Raw genomic sequence first — 20697 nt, 5'->3', positions numbered from 1 at the left:
ATCTTCCAACAAACTGCTACCCCAGAAAGAACCAGGTATATCTGCAGTTTTTGTACTCTCAGAACTCCTCTGCCCTGGGAGCACACATATCCCATTTTGAGAACACCGTCAACTCTTTATGCTTCTCAAGGCACCCCCCAAGTATCACTCCAGTCACATTTCCCATTGTCCTCTCCCAACCCTTGGATCCAGGCTCCACTTGCACAGTTGCTGGCTTGTCCTCTTTTCTCCTAGATTTGCAGCACCTTGCCCCTTTTCTCACCATCTAGAATCAGGGTGGGTGTGAATATCTTCCTGCATCAAGTGCCACCTAGCCCTGGATAGGCTCTTTCTCCAGGGCCCTCTAATGGTCAGGGGACACCAAGGTGAGCGTGCTGGTTTTGGGGAGCTGTGCTGGATTTGGGAAAGCCTTTTGCATCTCTAGGAAGGAGTTAAGTAGATCCGTGATCCCTTGGGTCCCAGGAGAGAACTTCACAGAGGAGAAAGTGGCCCAAGCCTGGGGACAGGGATGATTTTTCCAAGTAGGAGCTCCTGAGCTAAGGCAGGAAGGGAGAGCAGCAGCCCTCCAGGCAGAACGAGTGGGGTGGAGGGAATGGCATTCTGGAGAGGTGAGCTTGTATACAGAAAGAGAGGACGGGTGAGAAAGGGGATGAATGAGTGAGTGAGTGAGTGAGTGAGTGTGTGGCAGACCATCTAAGAGAACTTCAGGTGGCTCATTCTCTGGGATGTGGAGGAGCAAGAACTGTGGTTATTGAAATGAGCAGGAGTGAGTTGGTAAAGAATCTGCGATGTTCTAAGGAGCTCAGAGTTTGATCTGTCAAGGTCTAAGCCATGGAAAGATTTTACACAATCAGATTTGAATTTTGGAATGATTCCCTTGTCTGCTCTGCGGAGACTGGATGGATGGGGCAGGACTGAAGGCAGAGAGATCCAGCTGGGAGGCTGTAGTAGTTCATCAGGTAGGGAGTGATGATGGCTCAACCCAGAGCAATGGGGCTGGAGAGACCAGAGGGATTCAGGAGCTGGTGAGCAGACAGAACCAACAGGTCCTGGCTAGGACTGGGATGAGGAGAGGACCTCAGGTGGCTCCCAGGTTTCTTATCTTAGGGAGTGGGAGGTTGGCAACACCATTCTAGAGACAGGCAGTACAGGAGGAGGAAAGAGGCATTTTGGGAATGATGGTGAGTCCACTTGGGACACGTTGAGCTTCAGGTGCCTGGGAAGATCCACATGGAGGTATCCAAGGGACAGCTAGAGAAAAGGCGGCTCGGGAGAGGGGTTCGGGAGTCCCCAGCTTTCAGAGGGGAGCTGTGGCTGGGGTCGTGAATAAGGTTGCCCAGGGAGAGTGATGAGGGCAGACCTGTACGGAACACCAGCATTCGGGGTGGGCAGAAGGGTGAGGGGCTGAGTGAGAATCTGAGCGGGAACGACCAGGAAGCAGGGGGCCGCATCATGGAAGCCAGCACCAGGGGGCAGAGGGGGGCTCATTGATCATGAATCCGCCAGCCACCGGGTCAGGTAAGGAGTGTTATGCCTGTTTCAGAGATAAGAAAATTGAGGCTGCAGGAGATTAAGACCCAGGGTCATGCACCTAGTAGGTGCTGGAGCTGGGATGTGAGCCAAGGTCTCTCTGACTCCAAAATCCAATAAGCTGATTCTACTGTACCATGTTTAGCAACACAGCGCTTGGCACAAAGCAGATGCTCCATAGATGTTTGTTGGATGGATATGGACAGGTGAATAGTGTTAGCAGCAAGAGATATTATAAAAAATTCAACAAATAAGCAGAAAGACCCTGAAGTGTCCCAGGAGCAAGGCCACAGAACGGAAGCAGCTTAGAACTTTTTATAGCATTGCAGACGTGGTGATGACAAAGGCTTGCCTTCCTTCGACTGGGCTCTGTTAAAGATCTTTTAAAGTCCTTTCAGAGCAAGGCTTTTTTTTTTTTTTTCGTCTTTCCATTCTTGCTTGCAAACGAAGGATGATTTTAGAATCCAAGCCTTTTTTATTTTGCTAAAGTACATGATGAGTAAAATGGCCTCCCAGTCAGCACTTTCCAATTTTGAAAGATGCTAAAAACTGATCTTTAAAGGGATGTTTCTCTTCTTTATGCATCAAAGAGCCTTGCGACCTGCTGGGAAGGACGGGATAAATGTCAGGAAGGTAGCATCACCTGCAGGGCTGAATCTCAGTGCAGAGGGCAGGACTGCGATGGGGAGCAAGCATGTGGGCTGAGGCCTGGCTGTCTCCTGGGGGCTGCCTGTACATCCTCCTTCTGCCTGTTCAACCTCCTTCTGCCTGTTCTCCATGGGGCACGGCCCAGCCTGGATCCCATCCCCTAGAAAGCAACCAAGAACCCCTTACCCTGACTCAGGAGAGAACTTCAGGCAGACACTCAGTAAATCTTTGTTGAATGAATAAACGAGTCACAGGACCTGTGGTGGGGCTCCCCGAGTGTCACCAGTGGTAAAGAAACCACCTGCCAATGCAGGAGACGTAAGAGATGCAGCTTCGATCCCTGGGTTGAGAAGATCCCCTAGAAAATGAAATGACAGTCCACTCCGGTATTCTTGCCTGGAGAATCCCATGGACAGAGGAACCTGGTGGGCTATAGTCAATGGGGCCGCAAAGAGTCGGGCATGACTGAAATGACTTAGCATGCAACATAGAACCTATGGTAGAGTATGTACCTATTAACCCCACTGCGGTAATAAGATGATAACTGTTTATAGAACGTTTGAATATAGATTTTCCTTTGAAATAAAAGGAGAAGAATGGGTTGGGAGAAGGTTATAAAAAAATCATTCTAGCTGGGTGTTTCCTCTTTGTCAGGAACTGTGTTAAGCACTTCATAAGGATAATGTCATTTAGCCCTCTAAGTAAGCACTATAAGTAAGTACTGCCGTTATTCCCATCTTGCAGATGAGGAAACTGAGGCCAAGTTGGGGGAAAGAGCCACTTGAGGCCACCCGAGTGGAGCTGAGATTTGAACAAAGCTCAGAACGCGAAGAGACTCTGCAGTGCCTTAACTGGGAAGCTCTGTGGGCTCCTGGAAGGGGGAAGCCTCGCATACTGAGGGGCGGGGTGTGGACTGGGAGCTCGTTTCTGCCGCCAACTCCCCTGGGGACCTTGGAAGGTGCTTTCTCTCGTCTGGCCTCAGTTTCCCTAAGCGTAGAGCGCGGATGGAAAGCAGACGCTGTGTCGGCGTCGCCCAGCGCTTGCCTGCTCTTGCTGGAGAAGAGTGGGGAGGGCGCGGCCCTTCCAAGCCGCTGGCTTCGGCCTGCAGCCTGCGGCCTCCGGGCTGTGCCGATCACACGCTCACCTCCACATCCGTGTCTTCTGTCCACAGGGCAATGACGTGCGGATCATCCTCGGCCAATTTGACCAGAATATGGCAGCAAAAGTGTTCTGTTGTGTAAGTAACACTTCGGTTGCATCCTTCGTGTCTTTGGGGAGGTTCATGAAGCTTCTTCTTGGATTCATGCTTACTGCCTGATCCTTAAATAGCATCACAGTGTTACGGAAAGATGGGTGTGGCTGCTCGCTGCTCAAAAGCCAATATACAGACCAGGTTGGTGGAAGGGAAAGTTTGCTTTGTTTCAGATGGCAGCAACTCGGCAGGAAGGTGGATGTCAGTCCAAAGGCCAGCTCCCCACCACTGACACTCTTTTATAGACAGACAGAGGGGGCTACATTCAGAAACAGCATAGTCAGCTCTGCCAGTCATCGTCAAATTGGTCATCAGAGGTCTGACCTGTGTCATCTTGGTTGATGGGGTACAGTTAATCTTCAGTTCCCAGGTCTGTCTGTTTCCATTTCTTTGAGGCCATTTCTCAGAATTGTGGCAGCTTCTGTCATGGGTATAGTCTGGCCATCATGCACTTAACTTCTCCACCTGGAGTTTCAGTCTCTATAAGACAACTCGCAGGATATGGCTCAGAGTATTATCTACAGCCCCTGAGAAGAAACTAAAGGTCCTTGACTGTGCTTCATAACTACGTTATTATTATATGGTCTTCTTTGACTGTTTTCCTTTGTTTCCACGTGGTCTCATTTCTCTGATTAAACTTATTCTTTGACCAAAGTTTTCCACAGACAAAAGGCAGGCAGGGGGCATGGAGCGGGCAAGGACCATTGGGTCCTGATCCATTTCAGTAGGACCAGAGTCCAGGGTGTTGGAAGCAGACGCGTTATTCTCACTGCTCTTTTCGGGGAGCTAAAACCCCAGGGCTCAGAACAGTTTGGTTGTGGAGAAACCAGGAACCTCAGTTTACCAACCCACTAACTGACTAACCACTGCCTTTGTGCTGCCGGCTAGTTCTAAGTCTCCCTTAATGGAGCAGCGCGGCGTGCACCCCACAGCGGGGATACAGGACTCCACGGGGGGACACAGGACTCCACGGGGGGACACAGGACTCCACGGGGGGACAGGGGCGCCTCCAACCCCTTCCTGCCCTGAAAGCAGGGCTCGGAGTGTCAGGCCTAGCACAGACCGTCAACCGTTCAGCATTTACCACCAAATCCTTTTCATGGTCTGGTGTGTGATAGATGACAAAGTATGTTTTTAAACCTTTTCTCCTTTAAAAGCTTTTCAGTAACCGAGTGAAACTTCTGTTGTTACCCTGGTTTTATAGTTGAGGAACTAGGGGTCCAGAGAGGTGGAGGGGCTTGTCCGAGGACAGAGCCGAGACTCCGTCCCCGTTCACCTGATTCCCAGTCAGACCCTCTCTTCTCCACACGATAATCTAACCTGAGCACACGTGAGAGTTCTAACACGGGAACTCTGCCTTTTTATTCTGATGCCCTGGTTCCCCCTCCTGCACCTCAGGGTCAAGAGAGAAGTCAACAGAGAGAGAGCCGAGTCACGTGAGTCATTGTCAACCCAGCAAGGTCCTCCTCTCAGAGTGAGGTTCTTCTGGGTCTCGTCTCTAGTGATGGGCCACGGGCCTCTGTTTTCTTTGACCTTTTTTCAGTAACTTGGATGTGATTATAAAAATATGCTTATAGGAATTTTAGAAGTTGTGAATTATGTTGGAAGATAGATCCAGGATGCAACGAACCTTACCAACCCGGAATGTTTGGTTAAATCTAGGAAGGCTAAATCTAACACAGGAGACCCGGGTTCAACCCCTGGTTCAAGAAGATCCCCTGGAGGAGGAAATGGCAACCCACTCCAGTATTCTTACCTGGAGAATCCCATGGACAGAGGAAGCTAGTGGGCTACAGTCAGTGGGGTCACAAAGAGTTGGATGCGACTGTGCGACTAACATACAATATAAGGTTATATTAGAACAAACTGGGCTGCCTGTGTCTGAGGGACACAGGTGAGTACTCTGTGTTTAGAGCAAAAGAGACTTGGCGTCTCCGGCAACCTCAAGGTTCCCGTGAGTAACGAGCGTGAGCACAGCCACCAGGGGGCCGAGGTGACCGTCCGGCTGCACACCCACCCCAGGGCGGGTGGTCTCTGCTGTCTGCTGGAGACACCCCACCCAGGGCGTCCTGCTCCACTCCTGGTGACCTGTTTCAGAAGAGGTGAAGGAACGGAGAAGAGGCCAGGAGTGAGGAGAGAGCAGTGGTTGGAAAACACAGTCACACAGGGATGTTTCCTTGTGAAGGCTTAGGAGCAAAGTGGGAACCGCCTGATTTCTCAAAATAGAAGGGAGGAGGCAGAAGCTACCGGCTGCCGTTTCAGGGACGTCTCTTGAGTTTAGCACTTAGTGCTCAAAAGTCAGTCTGCTTGGGCTTGGACCCCTGGTCTGCAGCTTAGTAACTGAATGTGGGCTTGTTGACACTTTCTGAATCTCAGTTTTCTCATCTGTAACATGGGGATAATAATAACACCTGTCTCATAGGGTTGTTGCAGAGATTAAATGAGCAAAAACACTTTGCATAATACCTGACATGCAGTGAACTCTCCACAGATGTCAGCAATCTTTTTTTGTTTATGTAGGTTTCTGAGGATGGAATGAACCCTAACCACCATTGGGCTGGCAAGGTTACTAACTGGTGAACTTTACAAGATTGTGTTAAGCATCCTATGTCTCAGTTAAGGATAACAAGGAGTCTTTCATATGAAAATCTAAGGAGGAGCATGAGAAAAATTGAAAAAACAGAGCAAATTGATTTGATACGTTTTACTTCAAACTCATAATACCTTGCATGTTACCATCTAAGGTTCAGAAATGGCCCATTTGAAAAAGGAAAATAATGCTCCAAATTAGAAGACATAAATATTTAGAGAAGATGAATTTTATCCCCACATATCCCCGAAGCCTTGTAAACAACTGGCACATGGTGAGTGATTATTGATCCAATAGGAAAAATAAATCAATAAAAATGACCTGGAAAGACTTCACACTGGGCCCTGGCCATCTCCTGTTTGCACAAGATGTAGACAGACCTCCTGTTCTGATTTGAGCCAAACCCTAAGCCAGGGTGTGGCTGTGATTTCCCTCCATGCTGGGACTGTTTTCCGAGTGGCATTTGCAGCCGTGTGGTTTCCATTTCGGAACAGGCAGCGTGGCTGTCTCCCTCTTAACCAAAAGCCCCAGGCTGCTTGCCTTCCACAACACAGGACATCATCTTACCTCCTCATCCCACTTTCCTCTTTCTCTTAGACTTTGGGTATTTTGAAGCGGCCTTTCTCTTAGAGTCTTTGCTGGCAGCTTCATTCGTTGAAGTGTTTCTCAGAAGTTTTGTGTTCGGTGTTTATTCCGTGTGTCAGATCCTCAGATGGACCTCCCTGTCAGGACTTTCTGTCTTATGTGCTTCGGAAGGAGCTCTTCTGGCAGGCATGGAAGATCCCAAGGCGAGTCTGCTCTTCACACTGGATCAAGACTGTGGCATGTGGTGGAGGGAGAGGCTGCTTAGAGCAGAGATGCAGGGCCTTGCCGCCTGTGTCAGGGTCAGGGTCTAGGCGCAACCAGATGGAGACAGCTGCGTCTTTGCCATCCAAATGCCACACGCGGTGCAGACTTTGCAGCATGTTGCTGCATGTTCATGCCACCAATGGGAGAGCAGATTCCAGCAAATGCAAAGCCTCTTTATAGCCTTCTGGCAAAACGTTCACTCTAGCTCCAGCAAAGGATGAGCGTGACCTGTCACTTTTGTCTCCTCTCTGCTGGGTGGTCTGTTCTAAATTCTCAAGCATTCTGACCTGGGTTCTGGTTTTGGTTCGGCCAGCTGTGTGACCTCAGACCGGCCACTGTGCACCTCCAGTCCCCAGCCGCCTCACCCCTAAAGTGGGAGCCATGACCTCTGCCTTCTGTGCCTCACTGGATGCTCGAGAGTCTTAAACAAGGTCGCCAAACGATGACCATCATCCCACCTGTGAACTGCTTTACTGATGTGAGGACTTATTGCTACTGTGGTGTGAAATGCCTGTAAAAGGGAAATGTCCTTCTTGCATGGGGAGGTGAGAAGGCAAAACGAAACTTAATAAAAAGAGGAAATTGGATTTTTTAATTACCTCATGGCCACCTGTCTGCAGCTAATGAGGACAGAGGGTCCATGGGTCTGGAGAACATGGGCTCAGGACCGCCCATCGTCACCTGGCGGGGCTGTTTGGTGGCCACAGGGCCTGAGACCACGTTGCTACTAGAGGCAAAAAAAAAGTGAAAACCAAGGTGACCAAGTCAACTGAAAATGTGTCCAGTCAGTCACTCTACAACCAGTTACTGGATGCCCTTTATACATCAGGCACTGGGGGGGGGTCCTGGGAAGAGCAGAGACCCCCCCACCCCCACCCCACCCGAAAACTCCCTATTTGGCAGAGGAGACAAACAAAGATACCAGCAGCTTCATAAAGGTCAGTGTCCCACAGTCTCAGCCCTCCTGGATGTGGGAATGCTGAAACAGAGGCCTGGAGGCTTCTCTGCAGTTGCCGTAGAAGCCCAGTCTACCTCCCTTGCAGGAGAGCCTTTTAGACCCTCACTCAAAGCCGGTGTACTTTTTTTCTACACAAACGTTTAACAATCCCCGCTTTCCATAGCAATTTAAAAGCAGCAGATTCAGAGTGGGGAGAGGGATTTAATGACAGTGAAAGTGACAGCCTAGACCTGGCAGCTAGGAAGGAGACAGAGCCATCGAAAACAGATCAAAAACTCCAAGAGCAACAGTCTGGGGCCATTTGGTATTTGGACCAATCTTCCCTACGTTCAAAAGTGTCACTGCCCATAGCCCAAACAATGGCTGATGTTCAGAATAAAGCCTTGAGTTACTAGAAGGAGAATGGGATGAGAAGGAGCAGCTGACTGTTCCTGCACGCGGCGTTGGCCAAGCAGGTACACATATTACCTCATTTGTTATTATTGTTATTGTTTTATTGAAGTATAGTTGGCATACAATGTTGTATTCGTTTCTGGTATACAGCAAAGGTATTCAGTTATATGTACATTTTTCATATTCTTTTCCATTATGGTTTATTATAGGATATTGAATATAGTTCCCTGTGCTAGACAGTAGGAGCCTGTCATTTATCTGTTTTATATATACTACTTTGTATTTGCTAATCCCAAACTCCTAATTTATCCCTTCCCCCTTTTCCTTTGGGTGACCGTAAGCTTATTTTCTATGTCTGTGAGTCTGCTTCTGTTTTGTCAGTAAGTTCATTTGTATCATACTTCAGATTCCATGTATAAGTGATATCATATGGTATTTTTCTTTGTCTGACATTTCACTTTAGTATGAAATCTCTAGGTCCATCCATTTGCTGCAAATGGCATTATTTCATTCATTTTTAGGGCTGAGTAATGTTCCATGTACCACATATGGGATATGTGGGATCCCACACATGGGATATATGTACCCCATCTCTGTTATCCATTTATCTGTCAGTGGACATTTAGGTTACTTCCATGTCTTGCCTATTGTAAATAAGTAGTACTGCTATGAACACAGGGGCTCTGTGTATCTTTTATTTTATTGATTTGTTTTAAGCTTTAAGTTTTTATTTTATACAAAGAGTATAGTTGCTTTGCAATGTCGTGTTAGTTTATGCTGTGTAGCAAAGTATTCTCAGCTCTATATGTGCACACATATAGGGGTGCATGTGTCTTTTCAAGTTAGATTTTTCTCCAGATATATGCCCAGGACTGGATCATACCTGACCTGCCTCCTGGGAAATCTGTATGCAGGTCAAGAAGCAACAGTTAGAGCCGGACATGGAACAACAGACTGGTTCCAAATTGGGAAAAGAGTACGTCAAGGCTGTATATTGTCACTCTGCTTATTTAACTTCTATGCAGAGTACATCATGTGAAATGCCAGGCTGGATGAAGCACAAGCTGGAATCAAGATTGCTTGGAGAAATATCAATAACCTCAGATGTGCAGATGACACCACTCTTATGACAGAAAGTGAAGAGGAACTAAAGAGCCTCTTGACGAAAGTGAAAGAGGAAAGTGAAAAAGTTGGCTTAAAACTCAACATTCCGAAAACTAAGATCATGGCATCCGGTCCCATCACTTCAAGGCAAGATGGAGAAACAATGGAAACAGTGAGAGACTTTATTTTTGGGGACTCCAAAATCACTGCAGATGGTGACTGCAGCCACGAAATTAAAAGACGCTTGCTCCTTGGAAGAAAAGCTATGACCAACCTAGACAGTATATTAAAAAGCAGAGATGTTACTTTGCTGACAAAGGTCCGTCTAGTCAAGGCTATGATTTTTCCAGTAGTCATGTATGGATGTGAGAGTTGGACTGTAAAGAAAGTTGTGCACTGAAGAATTGATGCTTTTGAACTGTGGTGTTGGAGAAGACTCTTGAGAGTCCCGTGGACTGCAAGGAGATCCAACCAGTCCATCCTAAAGGAAATCAGTCCTGAATACTCATTGGAAGGACTGATGCTGAAGCTGAAACTCCAATACGGCCACCTGATGTGAAGAACCGACTCAGATGAAAAGACCCTGATGCTGGGAAAGATTGAAGGCAGGAGGAGAAGGGGATGACAGAGGATGAGATGGTTGGATGGCATCACCGACTCAACGGACATGATTTTGAGCAAGCTCTGGGAGTTGATGATGGACAGGGAGGCCTGGCGTGCTGCAGTCCATGGGGTCGCAAAGAGTTAGACACGACTGAGCAACTGAACTGAACTGATGACGATTCTATTTGTGGTTTTTTAAGGAACCTCCATACTATTTTCCATAGTAGCTGTGCCAATTTACATTCGTACCAACAGTGTTAGAAAGTTCCGTTTTCTCCACATTCTATCCAGCATTTATTATTTGTAGATATTGTAAATACAGTATTGTTTGTATTTTACTGATGACCATTCTGATCATGTGATGTGAAATCTAATTGTTTTGATTCCCATTTCTCTAATAACTAGTGATGTTTAGCATCTTTTCATTTGCCTGTTGGCCATTTGTATGTCTTCTTTGGAGAAATGTCTGTTTAGATCTTCTGCCTATTTTTGATTAGGTTGCATTTTTGTTCACATATAACTTCATTTAATTCTGACACCAACCTAATGAGATGGGCTTTGCTTTCCACAGGATATTGGTGAGAAAAGCAAGATCCAGGGAGCTATGGGCCAGATTACCCAGATGCTATGTGGCACAGAATCAGCTTGACTATATAGTCTTCTTTTCCCCAGGAGATCAGTGGAAAATATTTTACCTTCATCGAAATTGACTAATGTTTTAAACAAAATATGTTGTCGTTCAAATAGACTGAGCTTCTGTTTTCTGGAAAATTCACTCACAAGGAACACCTAATAGAACAGAGGCCAGTCAAACAGCTATCACAGCAGATTCCTGGGAGTTTCCTGGATTCCCACGCCATGCTGCTTCCAAGTAATCACATGGTCTTTGATCTCAGAGAGGAATGGAAATCTGCCTTTGTGTCTGATGAGAAGACCTCCTCATGTTGCCTCTCTACTCACTCTTACTTACCATACATACGTTCTTAATAGGTGGGGCGATCTGGCCTCACCTTTTAAGATTGAGAAAACTTAGTTCCCTGGTGGCCCGGTGGTTAGGATCCTGGGCTTTCACTGCTATGGCCCAGGTTCAATCCTTGGTTGGGGAACTGAGATCTCACAAGCTGATATGGCCAAAATAAAAAAAGATTGAGAAAGTTTCAGAGAAGTTTTACTTTGTTTTGCTAAGAATGGAAGGAAATTAAAACAAAAAAATAGACTTTGGGTCTTGTCTTCTTGACTTAACTGAATGTGTTTGGGCAAATTCCTCAATCTGTGAGGCTCAATTTCTTCATCTATAAAATAGAGATAATAGCATACACATCATAGGGTTGTTGTGAGAATAAAATAAGATACTGTATATAAATGGCCAAGCACATAATAGGGGTTCAATATAGGTGAGTTCCTCCCTGACAGTGAAAGATGAGAGTTGTGAAGTCTCACATGTTTTGAGTGAGTGAGTGCTAAGTCGCTTCAGTCATGTCTGACTCTTTGCAACCCTATGAACTGTAGCCCGCCAGGCTCCTCTGTCCATGGGATTTCCCAGGCAGGAATACTGGAGTGGGTTGCCATTTACTGCTCCAGGGGATCTTCCTGACCCAGGGGTTGAACCCGCATCTCCTGTTTCTCCTCAAATGCAGGATTCTTTACTACTGGGCACCAGGGAATCCCCCTCACAGGTTTGACCACTGATTAAATAACCTGGGATCGTTGGAATGCCCTTTTTGTTCAGAAGTCTAGCCCACAGGTAGGATCCGGGATTTTCTTTAGAAAATAAAAAAAAGTTTCTGTGGGCTAAATCCCGTTTATTAGAGGGGAGCCCAGGTGGCTGCCTTCTTTTGTTGAACTGCGGTTTTGTTATGTGATTGTAATATAAGGGCTGTGTTTTTCTACAATAGCTTTGATTGGGGCAACAGTATAATGTAGTTCCTGGGGAAATGACTAGGATGTGAGGCTGCAATCATGAAAAGTTCAGTGTCTAGAATGAGGGAGGTGAAAGTTCCGTATCACTGGAGGATTCTAGAGAACAGGCAATGTGATCATTGACTTGAGATAGTTGAGGAGCTGTTTTATGAAACAATCTGTTTACTGCCTGGAGTCTTCACTGAATCAGTGAATAGAGGCCATGGAGATGGAATCTGAGCTTAAGTTAAGGAACAAATATTCTAACTCACCTTTACCCCCCAAGCAGATGCTTCACACTGCAGGCTGGGCTTTTTCAGGTGTTGAGAGAATTTTAGAATTGCCTCCCCAGATGTAGAAATGAAAGGAACACTCCTTCATTCATGGACTTGATAATAACTATTCTGTACCAGACACAAATAATAGGGGCTCTGGCCCACCTTTCTGGGCAGACCCTGGCCTAGCATGCTAGAGCCTAAGTGGAGGGCAACCAAAACCCCCCAGGCATCCAGAACCATCCTACAGGCTCCTCCCTTCACACCCTCTTGGCCTCTATGCTGTCTTTCTTGTAAGTCAAGGAACATAAAGTGTGTGACATGAATTGTTTTCCCCATGTGTGCTCCTAACATAGGTAACTCCCCAGGAACGAATTGCTGGATTGTTTCAGGCTCACATTTTAAATGCATGGAGTTCATTACAGCACACCTAGAGCATTTGCATAACCATCACTCTCTGTAGTCACTTCCGGGCGTTTTGATTCCTGAGAGGGCTGTGAGCTCTACTCAGAAACCCCCTTCTGGACCCAGCTTTGATGGAATGTGACATTCCTACACTTTGGGACTTTCTGGGTGCATATAAGCTATCAAAAAGCATGTTTTTCCTGATGCAAAATCATCACAGTAAGAATTAAAGCCAAGTAGGGGTGTATGAGAACAGTCTGACAATTTTTTGCTTAAATGGGAGTTAGGCAGTGTGGCTTTGCAGCATAAGAGGAGGTGACCTAGGTTCCAGACTCTATGACCTTGCAGAAGTGACTTTCCCTCTCTGGTTCTCAATTTCTTCATCTCTAAAATGAGGTTAATAAAGTCTGCCCAGACCATCTCAAATGGTGAACATGAAGGACCAATAAGATGGGCATAAAGCATATAAATAAAAAGGACTTTTTTTAGGATCTGGATTTATGCCCACCATGCTTTGGGTAAAGATTCAGAGGGATGTTCAGTTTGCCAAGTGGCATCTTATATAAGTTGCATGCTTACATTAAATTTTCTTGGCCCCCTTGCAAAATTGTTCCCCCCTGAGTTATATTTTAAGATTATGATCCCAGCTTTTTGTAAAAATCTATACAAAAATAGCCTTATGAAATCTGTTTGTTGTGGGGACACTGTTGATACCATGCTAGCTAATTTGACAGTATCCTCCATATGAGGCTTTTTTGTTTTCTTTTTTTTTTTTTTTTTTTAGGGATTAAAGCCTAGAAAACATTTTGTGTCCTTGAGGGACTGGTGTTTTTTCTCCTTAGTGAAAGTGAGAGCTCTGCAATTAACATCATTGCCCTTTTCTCTCGGGCTGCCAGGAAGTTCATCGCCTATAGCGTTGGGATCTTCGGTGGGCTCATCTGTCTTCTGTCCCCTTTACCTCCAGTAGTGTTAGTCACTCAGTCGTGTCCGACTCTTTGAGACTTTATGGACTGTAGCCCGCCGGGCTCCTTTTTCCTTGGGGATCCTCCAGGCAAGAATACTGGAGTGGGTTGCCATGCCCTCCTCCAGGGATCTTCCTGACCCAGGGATTGAACTGGGATCTCCTGCACTGCAGGCGGATTCTTATTTGTTGTTGTTCAGTCGCCAAGTCATGTCCGACCCCATGGACTGCAGCACACCAGGCTCCTCTGTCCATGGAATTCTCCAGGCACAAATACTGGAGTGGGTAGCCATTCCCTTCTCCAGGGGATCTTCCTGACCCAGGAAGATACTGCCAATAAGCATATTACCTCCAGTAAGCATATTGTAATTTACATTTTCCCAGGCACTTATGTTTTCATTTTTATTCAGTGTTTTATTATTTTAGTATACATTTCCTATAAACTAACTACCTTGGATACCTTGAGAGATGATGATGAGGAGACCAAGCAAGTAATGGAAAAATTAACAAATCCTCTGGTATGAGGAAGTCCAAGTCCCCCCCGCCGCCAACCTTTCCCACAGGTTTCAAAGCTTTGGAAAAAATGTTTGTCTCTTGGTGCCTTCATGATCAACCCATCTCTTGCAGGCATATGAGGAGAATATGTATGGTAGCAAATACCAGTGGATCATCCCGGGCTGGTATGAGCCTTCCTGGTGGGAGCAGGTGCACACAGAAGCCAACTCATCGCGTTGTCTCCGGAAGCATCTGCTCGCTGCCATGGAGGGCTACATCGGCGTGGACTTCGAGCCTCTGAGCTCCAAGCAGATCAAGACCATCTCCGGGAAGGTCAGTGCCGTGTTGTCCAGTGATGTCGGCAAAAAGCGCCCAGATCTTGTTCTGGCCTTTGCTCTGTGATTTTGAGCAAATCATTTGACCTCTCTGAGCCTCACTTATTTGTTAAAGGAGTATATCTGGCCGTCTCCCTCTTCTAGGGAATCGTGGGAATCAGATGAGGTAAGGATGCTTTCTAGGCACATAACACAGTGTAAGTGTAAGGGATGGAGTCGTGACTGTTAACAGCACCAGCTGCAGGCACTGACTTTCAGACGAGACCACCGTCTCATCCCCTGCACCCTCTGACCTGGAATGTCATTTCTCAGTCTCACTGATGCACTGATGCTGTCAGCCTGGAGGAGAAGAATAACCCCTCAAGTAGACTTGGGGAAATAGGTACTGAAGACCAGAAAGACTGGTCCAAACCCCAGTTTTGCCACCTACCAGATGTGTGACCTTGAGCTTGCGTTTTCTGAGCTGCTGCTTTTTTCATCTGTATCCTGGCAGTGCAGATATCCTCCTCTGGGGTCAAAAGGATGACTGGTTGGCAGGTTGTGCAAGGTGGCTGGCATGGCGCCTGTGCTGTCCTAACTGGGAGGAGGACCTTGGCAGGGTGCTTACGTCCTCAGGCCTCCACTAGCGATGTTCCCACTAGGGACGACTAACCCCTGGCCTGCTTTTATCATAGGGCTGTGAGAGAACAGGTAGCATGGTGTATGTAAAAGTATTTCCAAAGTATACTATTCTCTGTCATTGAAAGCATTATCAACAGTCGGATGATGACAGTCCCAGTGAAGATGGCAACATCCATCTCTCAGTTCTAACCACCAGCCAAAGTTTAGTACAGCAGGGCACGTGATTCTTTTCTGTCTCCTCCAGTCTCAGATTTTTAAATCCTTCACCCACCTTCAATTTCACTTAAAGAGTCAGTTTCATAGTAAAGTAAATATATAATATATATTTAGTTTTATCCATTATTTATTCTCAGAGCCAACACTACAAGAATGATTTATTGATTTGTCCAAAAATGGCAAATCATTAGGACACATTTTATAAGCAGCTCTTTAAATCATGTGGCACCTGAGAGGTCCTGGAAAGACATTCTGGGTAGAAAATGTTGAAAGAAGTATTTTCATGCCTGAGTCAGTGACCATATAAAGTTTTGGGACATGCTGAATAATGAGTAGGGACAACTCATTTTTATTTCACTAAATGTTATTTTTAAAGGTGTTGACGTTTGCAGTTTATTAGAAGATACTTGGGTCCAGGGATACCCTATACTTTAATCTAAAAATAGTATAAAATTTGAGGAAAGTACAAAAACTAAGAAGAAATTTCCATGCAGGCAGACAGTATAATAATTAAAATGAGAAACTTAAGGAAGACCAAAGATGAAAATGATTACACATGAGATCTGTGAAGCTAAGTATGGTTAAGAGCCATGAGATGCCCCAGGGGCCGCAAATGTCATTCCAAGGAGCATGAATGCTACCTAGGCATGGATGTAGAAATGCACAGGAATGCATTTTGGGAAGATCATTTTTTGGCAGTGTTTTTTGCATTAAACATTTTGACTTTACAACATCTCCCAAAAAGCATTAGTTGCTCAGTCTCGTGTCCAACTCTTTGCGACCCCATGAACTGTAGTCTGCCACGCTCCTCTGTCCATGGAATTCTCCAGGCAAGAATACTGGAGTGGGTTGCCATGCCCTTCTCCAAGGGATCTTTCCAACCCAGGAATTGAACCCAGGTCTCCAGCATTGCAGGCAGATTCTTTACCATTGGAGCTATCTGGGAATCTTAACATCTCCCAAGTCACTGGCTTTCCTTTTCAATTTTGAATTTTTAAATTTGGGGTCCAGTGAGGAGTCTGAGGCTTTGCAGGTGGCACTAGTGGTAAAGAACCCGCCTGCCAGTGCAGGAGATGCAAGAGACGAGGGTTCCATCCCTGGGTCGGGAAGATCCCCTGGAGGAGGGCATGGCAACCCACTCCAGTGTTCTTGGCTGGAGAGTCCCGTGGACAGAGGAGCCTGGCGGGCTCCAGTCCACAGGGCAGCAGAGAGGCGGACGTGACTGCAGCCACTGAGCAGGAAGCACGAAGAGCTGGCCTCACCCCTGTGTCACTGAACACACGAGTGGGCAGCTTGGAGCTGCTCCTGGGGCTCTTCACTTCACCGCACGGTCTGGGCTACCCACCCCTGGGTTTCCCCAGGTGGAGCTATGCCATCAGGAGCAGAGCCAGGCAGCCTTCCTGCCTGGGGCAGCTCTGACATTCAAGGTGACCCAGTCCCTGTCCCACAGTCACTGAGGCAAGAGGCAGCATTTCTTACACTCTCAAGGTCGAAAGATTGAAGTTACACAGGGAACTTTTCAGCCTCTTTGCCTCTGGGATTCTGGATTTAGGGCTCTCCTAGCAGGCTTCCCTGATAGCTCAGTGATAAATAATCTGCCTGCCATGCAGGAGACTCCAGTTCAATCTCTGGATCCGGAAGCTCCCCTGGAGAAAGAAATGGCAACCCACTCCAGTATTCTTGCCTGGTTTAAGTCCCATGGACAGAGGAGCCTGATGGGTTACAGTCCATGGGGTCACAAAGACGTGACTTAGCGACTAAACAACAACAGTGGGTCACGTAGACCAGCCTCCCATCAGACTCTCAGATCCTTCCAGTAGCACAGGTCTTACTACTTATCCCCTAATTTTCCCCTCTGGCCCCTCTGGGCCTCCACAGGTCCTGTTGGCAAACACCACATCCCTGTAGGCATTCCTTGTCCCTGGTGGGCCCACCCCTCTGGTTGTAACTCATAGTTCTAGGGCCAGGTCTAAGGGCAGAATTTAAGGGGGTGCAAAGGACCTCAGTGGGAAAATCCATGATGAACAAAATATCAAAATGTTAAATAAAGACAGGATCCACAAGGCCACCATTAAGGTGAACTGATTTGAGTCACATAATTACAGAAACACATCTTGTCTTTATTTAAATTTCTGCTCAGTGGATTTTTTTTTTTTTTTTGGCATTAGTTTTGATTTTTTTTTTTTTTTTTTACTGAGGTTTTAGGCGGCTTCTTCCTTTTGCTTCTGAAGGGAAGGCCTCGCTCACCTCCCCTTGGCCTTTGCCCTGCACAGATTGTGTTTGTCAGGCCCCGGCCCGTGCTCAGCCCATTCTCTGTACTTGATCGTGTTGAATGCGCTCTCAACAGGGTGTGGGGCCCAGAGTTGAGGCATTCCTATTTGTGGTCTGACCACAAGCCAACTTCCCCAACCAACCCTCAAGAATATATGGCTCAAGAATGTTCTAGAAAGTCATGAAGTAGTTATTGAATTTGGTTTTGTGGTATATGTGACTGCTGGGGACCTTGGTCAGCATGGCACAGGCTGTTGGGTAAGCACCTGTATTCTGGGGTCCGTCAGTATCCATAGAACAAGCAAACACTTACAGAACCGCGTCAGTGGACTCATCCACCCTCACTGCTTACACATAGGAAAGCTGAGGAGCAGAGAGGGGAATAGCACACCCAGGATCCTTGTAGCACGTTAAACAGGAATGGTGGCCCCTAAAAGGATATGTCCAGTTCCTAACACTTAGAACTTGTGAACGCGACCTTATTTGGAAAAAGTCTTTATGGATGTAATTAATTTAAGGATCTTGAGATGAGATCATCCTAGACTACCTGCATACGTGCCTGCTAAGTCGCTTCAGTCGTGTCCAACTCTGTGCAACTGCGTGGATTGTAGCCCTCGGGCTCCTCTGTCCATGGGCTTCTCCAGGCAAGAGTACTAGAGTGGGTTGCCATTTCCTCCTCCAGGGGATCTTCCCAGCCCAGGGATAGAACCTGCATCTCTTACATCTTCTGCACTGGCAGGAAGGTTCTTTACCACTAGCACCACTACCTGAGTAAACCCTAAATCCAATGACAAATATTCTCATAAAGAAAAGGCAGAGGGAGGTTTCCCGTTTGGAGAAGATCGTGTGAAGATGGAGCCAGAGATTGGAATTACAAGACAAGGAAATCCGAGGATTTCTGGCAGCCTCCAGAATCTGGAAGAAAGGCTTGGAATGGATTCCCGTTGGAGCTTCCAGAGGGGAGCAACGCTGCCAGCACCTTAGTTTCAGTCTCCTGGCCTCTGTAACTGTGAGCCAATAAGTTTCTGTTTAAACAACCGAGTTTGCGGGAATTTGTTATGGCTACCCCAGGACACTGATAATGTCACCAGCAGGTCAGGGGCAGATCCGGGGACTGGAAACCAGGACGGCTAAGTTCCTGCTCACTGCCCCTTCCCCTCTACCATGCTCTTCCTCTCAATGTGTGACATGCCTAGGAGCCGAGCACATCCAAGTTGGCCCCTTTTGTGATGTCTTAGTGGACCTGTTAGTAAGTGGCAGAACAGGACAGCATAAGTCTAGTAATCAGGAGATTTAGTGCCAATCCTGGCATAGCCACCAACTCATCTGCCGCCTCAGCTAGACCCTCACCATCCCTGGGCCTCAGTTTCCTCCACTGAAAACGAGAGGTTTGGACCATATAACCCCTGGTATCCTTTCACAGTAAAATTCTCTGACTCTGTGTAGGTATGATATTGAGTTATTACAGTGAGCTGTGTGATGTGGTTATAACGTTAAACTGGAGCCCCCAGGAGAGAGGTGACCCGTGATAAAGTCACAGACTCGGGTGGAATGGTGGGCTCTCCCGGAATGCATTCTCTGCAGTTCCCTCTTCCATGTGCCTGCCTCCAGGCCGCGCCGCCCCAGCTTGTTCACTGGCGTCCAGGGAATCTCTGGGAGGAGGAGTAACAGGGTCTCCCTCCCGGCACACTCATCATTCCCTGCCGGCTGGAATTCCCAGCGACGGGACAAGTGCAGGCCTTGGGGCTTCCCTGGCCACGTTCAGAGTTCAGTTTTCCAGAACCTCCCATAAACAGCCTCTGGATACTTGCTTTGGCTCTCATGTCTGTTTCTCCTTGTTAAAGTTCCCTTCCCCATCACCACTCTATTCCCCTAAAGTGACTCTGTTGACATTGGTGATTTCCAGTGTCAGCTTTCACTTTTCAGTGTCCCATTGGGATTGTTTCCACTGTGAGTATTTATAATTTTGGTATAAAATTCCAGTGATGGCTTAGCCTTTCCAATAAGGACATATTCTTCCCTGCTACCATTCTCCTGCTGAGATACACACAGTTGGGCCAAGGCACCAGACGGAAGTGTTCACAGAACCCCGGAATCCGTGGGAACCTCAGAAGTGGCCCCAGCCTTCTACTAAAGGCTCAGGCTCTTTCTTTTGAAGACTTCTGTAGTGTTTTCCAGCAAGAAACTTCTGTGGCCACCCACGACTGTTTATCCAACACAGCAGAACAAAAGGAAACAGAAATCTGGCCAGTCCTCAAATTAGAGCAATGACCTGGGAAAAGCTGCACGCATCTCGTTGTCACTGGCATGGGAGCTCCATAACAAAGAACCTGGGGCTTTTAGGAAGCTCTGGGCTCCAGAGAGGAGGATGAGAAGGTGCTATGGAAAAGTAGAGATGCTCCCCAGGGAGTCAAGCTTTCCGATGCTGCTGCCTCTGCCCCCACCTTCCCCACAAAGCTCCTGTTACCGGCTGCTTCCCCAGATATTCACGTCCCTGGGAGACGGGCGGTGTGGCAGAGGAACATGGGCTCAGGAGGAAGGGTGTGGTGTGGCAGATAGTTGTCCATGCAACAGCCATAGCCCTTCTTCCTCTTCAGTAGCATAACTCTGATTTTTAACTGGGTATGTTGCCACTCATCTGAAAAATATACATTTCCCAGCCTCCCATGTAGCTAGATAGAGCCAGGATTCTAAGTCTAACCAGTGAGATTTAAGGAGAAGTATTATACAAGACTTCTAAAAGCCTACTTTAAGAGGAGAGCTTACCCTTCTTCTTTCTTCTCCTCTGTATTGGTTGAAATATGGATGAGATGGCTGGAGTTATAGCAGCCGTTTTGTATCAAGAGGTGACCTTGAGAGGGAGACTAGGATAGCGGGGCGTGAAGATAAGAGCCTCAGTCTCTGGTTACACTGTGGAGTTGCCCTAGAAGCCCTGCACCACCTACCCATGGACAATTTTTACTTGAGAAAGAAATAAACTGTTTCCTTTAAGTCACCAATAATTTTTTGTCTGTTTTATTATACAGCTGAACCTAATCAACAGTGATGCAGTGACATTGGGCAAGTCATTTGGCCTTTCTCAAGTTGTTTCTGATTATGCTGGAGTAATATGTCTTTTACAGATTTAGAAGGATTACATGAAGTAATACAGAGGAAAATACCTTGCTAAGTGCCAAGCACACAATAGGTGTTCAACAAATTGTAGTTCTCTTCCTTCATCAGTGCAGCAGCCTTGAGGTCAGGAGAAAGGAGTAATGAGTCAATTTATATACACAAACCTTCTCTGGCTTGT

At 46.8% G+C, this 20697-nt stretch overlaps 1 protein-coding gene across 1 annotated transcript in view; it reads left to right on the top strand.

The window, feature by feature from the left end:
• The window catches only part of GABBR2 (gamma-aminobutyric acid type B receptor subunit 2), a 358625-nt gene that overhangs the window by 197569 nt on the left and 140359 nt on the right, over positions 1 to 20697 (top strand). The window contains exons 5-6 of the mRNA XM_061132246.1: positions 3350 to 3415; positions 14095 to 14295. Coding sequence (XP_060988229.1) covers positions 3350 to 3415; positions 14095 to 14295 — 267 coding nt within the window. The remainder of the gene's footprint in view (positions 1 to 3349; positions 3416 to 14094; positions 14296 to 20697) is intronic.

This window comes from Dama dama, chromosome 29 (genome assembly GCF_033118175.1).
Source record: "Dama dama isolate Ldn47 chromosome 29, ASM3311817v1, whole genome shotgun sequence".
Lineage (NCBI taxonomy): Eukaryota > Metazoa > Chordata > Mammalia > Artiodactyla > Cervidae > Dama > Dama dama.
This window is presented reverse-complemented; position numbering and strand designations above follow the sequence as displayed.